Here is an 11,716-nt window from a genome sequence, read left to right as displayed (position 1 = left end):
CGTATTTTTCAAACGGGTTAAAGAAGTTGGAGCATCACTGGGTCAAGTGTATCGAGCTAAAAGGAGACTATGTTGAGAAATAAATCGCCACTTTTCCAAAATTTTCCTTTTTCTTTTGTAGGCTAAGTACTTATCGGACCACCCTCGTATATGTTGCATTATAAATATAAATATTTTAAAATAATCACTTTAGTTTGTGAAATATTTATATCGCTTAACTATATCGTTACAGTTGTGTTTACAATAGAATAAACAAATATAAGTAATATATAAGAAAGATGATGACATTGTGACCAAATCTTGGAATTTCATTTATCGTAATATTCTAGTGACATTCATACCCAGATAATACAATATTCTATAAATATTCAATGCTGCATCCAATATACTGTTACAAGAATATTCTCAACGAAATCATGTATAAATGTTAATAGAATATTTTTATTTTGCAGAATAGTCTATAAATCTACTTAACATATTACAAAAATCGTCAGTAGAAATATTATATTAATATTCCATAAATGTTCACTGAATGTAACAAAACTAGTCAGAGCAACGAATTCAAACGAGCATGCCAGTCTTGGTCTGTCTTTCTCAACTGCACTGTTACATTGGTGCGTGTAGCAGCGTAGCTGAAAAGAACAGACCAATAGAAAGCGTAGTACAAGGAACGGTATAATAAACAACATTTGACGGCCCGCTATGATTAAAGTTAGTCTGATGTTATATTTATACCTTGTGCATTTTCTTTGTTTTCCTGCAATAAAAATATACTTTAATTTTTTTGTAGAATAATAAAAGCGTGATTTGTGTATTATATTGTGTGAAAAATAACCAAGGCGCCACCGCCACACATACACACACTGCACAATCATTTTTAGAGGTTAAACAATATTACTTTTAAGATTATTATTAATATGAAACATAGATTCTCTAAAGCAACACTATATAGAAAAATAAAGAGAGGAACCGCAACATGTTTAGATTTATCACAAAATTATACAAGTGATTCTGATAATGTATCAATATGTAATACTAAAAGCAATATTTCAGAACCCAATACAACAGTCATGGAAAATATAGAATTGCAATGTGATAATAGTAAAACAGACTGTTCTAATACTTCAGATTGCTTGGATAATTTTGATGATATTACAGAATGCAATGGTTCAATAGATCTGAGACCAAATGTAGTAAAAGATAATGAAAATAATTTTATCAATAAATTACGATTATGGGCAATATCGCATAACATTTCACATTCAGCTTTACGAGATTTGCTACAATTATTAAAATCAGAAGCTAATATTTGTGTGCCTCAGAATCCCAGAACTTTGCTCCATATTCCTCGACACATATTCAGTAAACCTGTAGGTTCAGGCACTTATTCACACATTGGAGTTCAATCCGCAGTTGAAAAGCTTATCAATTTGTTAGAGGAACAACCACAAAAATTAAATTTATTAGTTAACATTGATGGTTTACCTCTTAGCAAAAGTTCTAACACTCAAATATATCCCATATTATGCCCGATATATGAATATCCTCAATATATAGGAGTGATAGTGTATATCATGGTTATGAAAAGCCTAGTAACATAAATGATTTCTTAGAAGATTTTACAGTAGAAGCTATAAAATTATCAGAAGAAGGTTTTATTTATAAAAACCATATGATACCATTTGCAATTAAAGCATTTATTTGTGATGTTCCAGCAAAATCATTTATTACTTATTGTAAAGGCCATACTGGATTTTTTTCATGTACGAAATGTACGCAAAAAGGAAAATATATAAAAGGAAGAGTATGTTACCCTAAAATTAATTGTGTTACAAGAACGGATGAAAATGTTCATAACAGAGTCCAACCAGAACATCATATACAGGTTGCGTGAAAAGTTCGCGGAGCAGCATCTATAAATAAGTGGTAGAATTATAAATTGTAGTCGGTTATATAGAATCACTCTTCACATGAACCTAGGTTAGGTTTCATTTCCATCTGTCAATTCTTTCTGTGTTTACAAGCCAGTTGAAGTGTCAGTATATTTGTTTACAATGGAAAATTTGAAACAGCGTGCAGTGATTGAGTTCTTTGTTAAAAAAGGTTTAAAGGCAATGGAAATTCATTCCGAGATGGTAAATGTGTTAGGGGAATCTGCTCCTTCAAAAACAATGGTTTGTAAATGGGCACTGGAGTTTCAACGTGGTCGTACAAGCATTGAAGATGATCCACGCAGTGGACGTCCAAAAAGCGCATCAATACCAAAAATCATTGAGCACATACATGTTATTGTTTGTGAAGATCCAAGTGTGACTACGTGCGAAATTGCTCATACCATAGGCATTTCAGATGAACGGGTACGGCATATTTTGCATAAAGAATTACAAATGAAAAAAGTGTTCGGAAAAGTGGTGCCGCATACGTTAACAATTCAACAAAAACTCGTTCGAAAGCAAATTTACCAGCGTCATTTGGATCGTTTTAAGAAAAATAAAACCGATTTTGTGCGTCGTTTTATAACTATGGATGAGACTTGGATCTATCACCATGATCCTAAATTGAAACTGGAACGTTTACAGTGGACTGAAGCTGGATGTTCAGCTCCAAAGCAAACAAAGCATGAAAGCAAAAAAAGTTTTGGCATCAGTTTTTTGGGATGCTAAAGGGATTTTGTTAATTGACTATCTGGAAAAAGGTAAAACAATTAACTCTGAATATTATTGTAACCTTTTGGATGAATTGGACGCAAAAATTCGTGAAAGAAGACCTGGTTTGCAGCACAAACAAATCATTTTTCACCAAGACAACGCACCTGCTCACAAAAGTATTAATTTTGTCAATGTCTAAATTCAATGAATTGAAGTACAAATTGCTTGATCATCCATCGTATTCGCCAGATTTGGCACCCAGCGACTTCTATCTGTTCCGAAACCTGAAACAATTCCTCCGTGGAAAGCATTTTTTGTCGAATGAAGAAGCTACAGCAGCCGTAGAGGCATATTTCGCAGACCATCCAGAAACACACTTCCGCGATGAAATAAAATTATTGGAGAGCCATTGGGCCAAGTGTAGTGAAGTTAATGGAGACTATATTGAAGAATAAAATCATTTTTAGAATTAGGTATTCTTTATTTCAGTTTCGCTCCGCGAACTTTTCACGCAACCTGTAAGTAATTCAATTTTAGAAAGAATACCTTTGGTTGATATGATTAGCAGTTTTCCTTTAGAATATATGCATTTAGTGTGCCTTGGTGTAATAATAAAAACCTAATAATAATAAAAAACCAATTTGGATATCGAACTTTCGATAAAATAAATTCTCTTGTTGGACTATCGGCTATGATATAAAATTGCACCAAAAATAAATGGCAATATTGTTTTGCAAACGACTGTACAATTTAGATAATTTGTTTTTTAAATATTCTATGAACATTCTATGAACATTTTTAACATAGTATTAATAATCTTCTTCGGATTATTTGAATATATTACTGCATGTTCTCTTCACATACATGAAATATTAAAACTAGTTTCATTTTAACATTCTATATATATGCGTAAAATGTTTCTTTCATCTTATCGCTATATTGTGCGAATATTCTAATATTCTCGAAAAATATTTATATAATATTTATAGAATATATTTGTGTTATCTGGGTAAAATAACATATGCGATATTTTTAAGAATCTTTGAGGTTTGATGACGTTATTATCCTTAAGAATCTTATTTGTAACGTAAACTGTAGATTTTCGTACAAAAAATTGTTCATATAACATATATGTATATTAGTCCTTATGAACAAAAAACTTCAATTTGGTTAACAGTCAAAAAACGCTTAACTTTGAGTGTTAAACACAGATAAAAAACGCTCAACTTTGAGTGTTATATATCGAATAAGCGCTCAATTTTGGATATTATACACCGAAAAAACACTCAAATTTGGTGTGATTTCAAATCGTCAATTGAAGGTTAACCCAAATGAGGGTTAACGCTCAATAAAAACCCTCAAAATAACACCCAAATATTCACATTCACATTTTTTACCCTATATTTCTTATCCATACATACACAAATACATGTATAAGTACATACACTGTTCCCGTCGGGTTCCGCCGACGGCGATCGCGCGGTATCGCACAGCGCTGTGCGCGGAGGGCGCAAGTACGCGATCTTTAATCGCTATAAGCAGGAGAACAGAGAAGCCGACCGCGCAAGATTACGCTTAAACTGAGTTTATTCTTATTTACAACAAACAGCCGTACCCGGCGGCGAACAATTTTGCGATCGGGCGGAAATCTTGCGGCACCTTTTTCAGCTTGTAAGACGCGGACGGAGATCTTGGGAAGCGTCTGACTGGACGCCCGATCGACGGAAATCTTCGCTGTAGACCGGCGAACGTAAGGTGTTGCGCGACAAGCGGTGCTCGCGGACGCGACGTTCGCCGACGGTGCACGGAAAATGGATATAATTTCACCTGATATAATACAGACACAAAGTAATACAAGTTAAACGCGTTGAGTGCTCGATGTACCGATGGGTACGCGATCGAGCGTCGGAGAGTGACGCGCGAACCAGGCGCGTAGAACAGAGAACAACTTCACGAAATCGTAACCGAGTGCAACGATGCAGCCACGACGCAATAAAGCACTGATCGCGCGAACAGAAAACGAATGAAGCTCTCGCCTGCCCGTTGAGATCGGAAGAAAAAAGACCGCTCGGGAGAAAAGATAAATAAGCAGAGAGCGAAGAGAATCTTCGGTCTCGCTTATAGCTTTTTGCAGTTCTAGCTGGCAGATAATGATTGGCTGTAACTCGTTCACGCCATGATCGCATGTTTGGGGTCTGCCCGATATACGCGGCTAACGCTGGAATAAACATTGGCTGCGTTCAGAAGAACAAAATGATCAGTGAGCACTTAGTGATTCTCACTCCTGATTGGTAAATACTTCTGGGTCTATGAAGAATCTAAAAGAATGCTCCAGTCACAGACAATAATCACTAAGCGCTCACTGATCACTTTGTTCTGCTGAACGCAGCCAATGTTTTGAGGAGCGTTCCTCGCTGGGGATCTCGTGGTCCAACGTTCGGCGACGAGATCTCCGCTAGCGCTGAGCACGCATCGATCACGCGTGAGCTTCGTGATATCGAAGCTGGAAGAATCTTTGGATCCTTTCCGAAAACTATCGTGTACGCTATGAACCTCGAACATACACAAATACATATACATGTCCAAAAAACATTTTAGAAATATGATATCTCTAAAATGTTTTTCGGACATTGTATTAGGTTGTTCGGAAAGTTCGTTTCAAATTTCGCGCGCTCCACATTTCTATGTAATCAGTAAGAACGAGGGCGCTCTAAACGATTTTATGTTTGTCAACAAACATTCCCGGATCTATGAGCCCGCTAAGGAAACTTCACAGATCTTCCTAAGTGCAACTATTTCGTCAGAAATCAGTTTGAAAAATGGAGAACCAAAAAGTCCATTTTCGTCATGTGATGCTATATTGCTTTAAACGTGGCTTCACGGCTTCGCAGACCCTGAATGAGATGTTCTCAGTATATGGAGATGCCTGCGTCACTCACCAGACAGTTCGAAAATGGTATCGAAGATTCGAAGCTGGCGATTTCAACATGGAAGATCAAGCTCGCTCAGGCCGGCCTCAGGAGGTTGATGAAACGCTTCTTATGGATCTCGTGCACGAAAATCCTCGAGTGACAGTTAGAGAACTCGCCGACACTCTGCACAAGTCTGTTTCCACCATGCATGACCATCTGAAGAAGCTAGGATTCTCAAGTCGACTGGATGTGTGGGTGCCACACGAAATGAATGAACGGCAATTGCTGGAACGTGTGAACGTCTGCGATATGCTGCTTCAACGGCACCAAAAAGAACCGTTCTTGAAGAGGATCATAACAGGCGATGAAAGTTGGATCCTATACAATTATGTTAGCCGCAAGAGGTCGTGGAGAACCAGCGACGCGTCTACGCAAACAGTGGCCAAGCCAGGGCTTCACGCGAAAAAGGTTCTTCTGAGTATCTGGTGGGATTTTAAGGGCGTGGTATATTATGAGCTTCTTCAACCAAACGAAACCATCAACGCGGCGAAGTACAGCCTTCAACTGGACGAACTGAAGACTGCCATCGCACGGAAGCGCCCTGAATTGGCCAACAGGCGTGGAATTGTTTTCCATCATGATAACGCCAGACCTCACGTCGCAATGTCTATCCGTAGGAAGCTGTTAGACTTCGAATGGGACGTTCTTCCTCATCCTCCATATTCTCCCGACCTTGCCCCATCTTACCCCACTACTATCTATTTCTTTCTTTAAAAAATTTTCTTCGGGACAAGAAATTCGAGTCTTTGAAAGTCCTCAAAAGTCATCTTGATAAATTCTTCGCCAATAAGAAACCTTTATTTTGGAGTAAAGGCATCATGCAGCTTCCTGAAAGATGGGCCAAGGTCGTTGAACCAAACGGTACATATTTGCTTCAATAAAGTTCCTCTTTGTGTAAAATATTGCGCTCTTAATTTATTTCAAAAATTTGAAACGAACTTTCCGAACAACCTAATATATATATATATATATATGGACAATTATTTGTACAGGATGGTAAAGCAAACCAAAATATGTTTCTCTGTAAACAAAGTTGAGATTTTATTCAGTACTTAACAATAATTATTTACACTATTTACAATCTTACCTGTAAACAAAGAAACGACAATTAAAGTTTACTATTACCGCTTCTCTAATTACACTTATTATAAATTTGATCTCTGTATTTTTCACGTGCGTTCTGTTTCGCCGTGACTGTCTGTCTTCCTCTAACGGTCTATTGGTGTCTCTCCTCAATTCTTCCGATGATCGCACTTATCACTCCATCTAACGGTAATCAATCAAAAGGCGCGCGCAGCATGGGAAGCGCGACAAATTCTAATTGAAGAAATTATCTTTCTTTACATATATATATGGGTATAAGTTATATTACCATTTAAACAAAATATCACAATGACTTCAAAATGAGTAACAAAAGACTATAAAACCTCACTTTGTAATCATGATTAGATCATTTTCTTGTCATTTTGACGTCACTTTGATGTTATTGTGACTTTCCATTTTAATGTACAGTTCTAACAGTCACCATAATATCATTTCAATATCAAAAAAACATCACCAAACCATCACGAAAACTATATCGCATGATATCATCTTGATTTGTCTTAAAATGACTTTTTTCTTATATCATAATTATATTATTATGATTTTTTATTCTACCTGGGATGCAGCAACATTTCCCGCGCGGCAGAAATTCACGCGGTAGCCAATCAATTGGTCTGTTCTTTGTAGCTGTACTGTTGAACTGGTGCAATAAGTTAAAGTGAGGCAAATATAGGTTCTCACTCTAGCTTGTTGCACCAGTTCAGCAGTGCAGCTACAAAGAACAAACCATAAGCAATGATGGGTGTTACGTCCTGAAGGAGGAACGCAACTTGACGCTTGCTTTCACAAGCTCCGATGTACTCGCAAGTCTGCGGTGCAGATTAAGGATCGGAATGACCCCTTTATCTGGCGCGGACGCACGTCGGTGATCCTTTATTTAGGTCAAGGAACTGAATCCTTTTACCTGGGATAAGACCGTGAGCGATAGTTGAGGAAAGGGAGAATTTTTTGTTGAGAATAATTAGTTGGAAAACGTGATTGGCTTACAATTACAAATAACTTGTTTTATTGATGATTAGACGGAAGTTCACAATGAAATAAAATTTGTAAGATTTTATAATGTACGTATACATATATGCATAAACAATCGCGGTTTGAGCAAAATTCCGTGTTCGTTATGTCCGACTGTGATCGAAAAGATTGGGCCGAACTGACACCGAATTTTACAATTAAGGAGGCATGCCAAGGGGCAAACAAAAAGGAAGAAAAAGGAAAGGAAAAGAAGAGAGAGAGAAGAAAAGATGAAAAGTGAAAAGAAAGGGGTCACTCAGGCAAAAGAAGATATAAATAACTGCTGGTTCTGCGCTATTGGTCGAAAATGAGGAGTGTAATTGCTGCGTGTCGGTGAGGGCGAATAACCCAAGAATAGGAAGTTGGTTTCCGCTGGATTGCTCACGATGGTCTAAAAATGCACGAGATCGTTGCACAGAATAATTAACGACTGGAGAAATACTGATCTGTCTAAGCCACTAGTAGGCTAGATTGTTAGGAGACCCTGAAGGGGTGCTGAAGAGAAGCTTCTGTCCTGACTGCGGGTCGGTCGAGAAGTGAGTTGGCCTTTTGGCTTTTCTCAAAACGTCAGCTCGATTGAGAGTGTGCGGTTTTAGGGAATTGTTTCGGAAATTTAATTTTCATGCCCAAATATGGTCATAGGACTGTGCTTCGAATGTTTTTTTAGAGGGGCGGGGGGGTTAAGAATACGTTGCAGTGTCTTTAAGATAACTTTGTAGGAGATAGGATGCATATGGCAATAAGAGGTTTTCGAGAGTCTTTTGTTTAAAAAAACGTGGCAGCGACCTTAAGAAGGAAATATCGATATTTCTAAGGATGTCGCGATACCGTTATCGTTGACTAAGCGCGTGGGAAACAAGATCGGAGTTGGTTCAAGATTGTTAATATTTCTAGAGCATCGAAACTTCCAGAGATCGCGTCGTGTGGTAACATGTCTGAGCGCATCTGGCCATATAATAAGTAATAATAAATTCAATTTTCCTTATTTATAAAAGAAGTTTAGAGTACGCGGAGTCCGCAGGACGTAACATGGGAAATCGGTGACGGGCTTGCCAACGAATTTCCCCCACCACGCACGCACACACAGCCGGCTCGGCCTATCTGTGTGGGCCACACGCTCGGCAACCGTCCGCGCGCCGAGCGAGAGAGAGAATATCATTCCCTCTTTCTCGCTCTCGTGTTCGCTCGGCGACGCGAGCGAGAATATCTTTCCCTCTTTCTCGCTCTCATTCTCGCTCAGCGACGCGAGTTAGGCTGATTCTTTCTCGGCTGTTTCTGTTCTCGGTAATCTGAGTCGCGGGCGCGACTATGACGATACTGAGAAGATTTTCCTATTCGATGTGCCGAAATTATTATAAATATTATTTTATTATTAATAATATTATTGTTTATAATAATAATATTAATAATATTCCGCGCCGAGAAAATGAAATATATTTCATTAATTGATTTGCTGAGGCGGACAGGTTCATAGATTTGATTGTTGTTGGGAATTATTTAATAATATTTGAAGAATAATTTTAAATTGTACAAAGATGTAGAATAAAATATGGAAAAGTATTGTAACAAAGTCAAGAAGGTACGAAATGAAACCTTCTTGCTTTTATTACAATATTCTCTGAATTAACAAATACTCTTCAAACAGTATTAAACAATCCCCAAAAACAATTACATTCGTAAAATCTTCTGTCTGCGCGAAAAGAAAATTCATAAAATATGTCTGTTTCGCCGCGCTGAGTGAGAAAACCCTCAGAACAACATTATATTTAAAATGATGTACAGTGTATTAATAAATATGCAGTCTAATAAAAAGGTAATTTATTTGCTTATTATAATATCTCGAATGTATTCACTTGTTTGCAAAACGGTTTTCCCATGTATTTTCGATGCAGTGTCGAACTGCGCAACTGTTAATTCAATGAACCTGTTTAAGAGAATTAGTGGACCATTGGCAGCGCTCCGAGTTCAGTGTTCAGTGCACCACTCAATAAAAATATAATAATACTATGTTTGTATTAAAATGACACGGAGTTTAATGAATTGTTTGTGAAAAATCACCAAATCGACTAATGTTTCTACGGGGTTATGCTGACAGATGCCCAAGTTTATTGCATGACGTCTATGATCTATTTATTTCGACCACTACTTACTGCTAAAACCATCTATAGGAAAACGGCGGAAGCAAAGTTGTACACCTAATAGTAGAAGGTAAATGAATATCGTATTGCTTTTCAAAAAGTTATTTCCTAATTTTTTACTTTGCTTTTTTCATATATAAGCATGTACATAAATGTGCACATAATATATGTATATTAAACCGCTTCTTTATTTTTCTCAAATAGGTGTTTGCTTGAAGAAGTTTCCTAACGTACAGATTTCGATATTTGAAGATCATATGAAACGATGGTTCAATACTTTCATGCAACGACCAGACTAAATTAAGTTTTTTTTTGGCATCTGTTTACATTTTTAAGGTGCAAAATATTTGTAAGTTAAACTGGCTGTGCCTATATTTGAGACCTTCTTTAATTCTTTAATTCTCCCCAAAGCTTAATTAATAAATAATATTTAGAGTTATTAGATTTTGAAAACTATATTTAAGTTTTTCTTCTTTAAGAAATAATGTATATTACCCCTACTATGTATTACAAACGCACTATAATAAAAAATAATTCTAATTATTTCTGTCATTGTTATCTTATCACCTGTAAATTACTGATACTACTTTTGCGCAATATTGAATACAAATCAACGGTATATATTGATCACAATGACATCAAAATGACGTCCACTTATAGTCATTTTTATTCCCGGTTTGATGTCATAGTGACTTCTGCTGTTTTGATGTTTTTTGACGTCATTTTGATATTACCGTAACTTTTTGTTCCCCTTGGGTTGATTCAATAGCAGCATTGTTGAAACTAAAGCGTACGATCGTCCAACTGCTGTTGCTGCTGTTGTTGCTGCAGACGTCGGAACTCCTTCTGCTCGTCCATATCGGTGTTCATTGCCACTCTCTCCTCGTACAGACCTTCCTCGACGACCGGGAACAACGTCAAATCGTGCGATGCTTCGTTCGCATACGAAAACGGCTCGATTGTCGTTGTCGCCGTCGGTAGTGCGGCGACTCGTCCTCTTTGAAGCACCGTCCATCTCTTTTCCGACGACAGCTCCACGGTCAGTCTCGTTGACTCGGTGGCTGTCGACAACGTCAGATCGAGCGGGGTTTCGTCGTCCGGTATCGACGTTGTCGTAAGAGGACGATTGACCGATTCCTCGGTATATCGCTTCAATAACAACTCACATCGTTCCTTTATATCCCTCGCGTATTTAAGAACACAATCTCTGGTTTCCTGACACTCTGCGAGCAACCTGAACGCGCACACACGTCGATGAGAAGAGAGCACGATTTACGCATAAACGTGAAATGCCGCGAAAAGTGAGTGAAATACGTAACTCTGTTACTTACCACGATTTATCACCTTGCGTATTCACTTTCCACAACATTTCCACGACGAATTTTCGGTCAGCTTCCTTGCTTCGCGGATATGTACAAATACAACGCACATTCTTAGACATTACATGACGAGGAGGCAATCTGTTCCGTCGCGGTATATCCTGGTATATCCATCGTCTTCTCTTGGGACGTACACGTTGGCAGTGCGCCCTCGGTGGAATCATGCTTTCGACTGCTCGTCCGCTCGACGGTTGATCTTTTTATTCGAGCTATGATAGCGATCGAATATTTTCGCATGACCGTTCCGGTAAGTCGTTATCTGTTGTGGCATAACAAATACCCATGTTCGCAACGGCACTTGTTGCTCCATCGAGCGATAACGCAAATGAACATCCGACCGTAATTGGATATATCAGCGATGCTTCGATCGCACGAGGCGGTATCCTCTTAGTCACGAGTGACCGCATCCGGCTGTTTCAATAGATACATGGCCTATTATATAACAAAAATGATATTCGTTGGTC

At 37.9% G+C, this 11,716-nt stretch overlaps 1 protein-coding gene across 1 annotated transcript; it reads right to left on the bottom strand.

Moving 5' to 3' along the window:
• Positions 1 to 10,398: 10,398 nt before the first annotated feature.
• On the bottom strand, positions 10,399 to 11,455 carry LOC112590008 (uncharacterized). The gene is made up of 2 exons (XM_025305307.1): positions 11,205 to 11,455; positions 10,399 to 11,107 (listed from the first exon to the last, which is right to left on the bottom strand). Exons 1-2 carry the CDS (start codon positions 11,414 to 11,416, stop codon positions 10,657 to 10,659), a joined length of 663 nt encoding a protein of 220 aa, XP_025161092.1. The 5' UTR covers positions 11,417 to 11,455; the 3' UTR covers positions 10,399 to 10,656.
• Between the last annotated feature and the right edge of the window lie 261 nt (positions 11,456 to 11,716).

This window comes from Harpegnathos saltator, unplaced genomic scaffold, assembly GCF_003227715.2.
Source record: "Harpegnathos saltator strain DR-91 unplaced genomic scaffold, Hsal_v8.6 scaffold691, whole genome shotgun sequence".
Lineage (NCBI taxonomy): Eukaryota > Metazoa > Arthropoda > Insecta > Hymenoptera > Formicidae > Harpegnathos > Harpegnathos saltator.
This window is presented reverse-complemented; position numbering and strand designations above follow the sequence as displayed.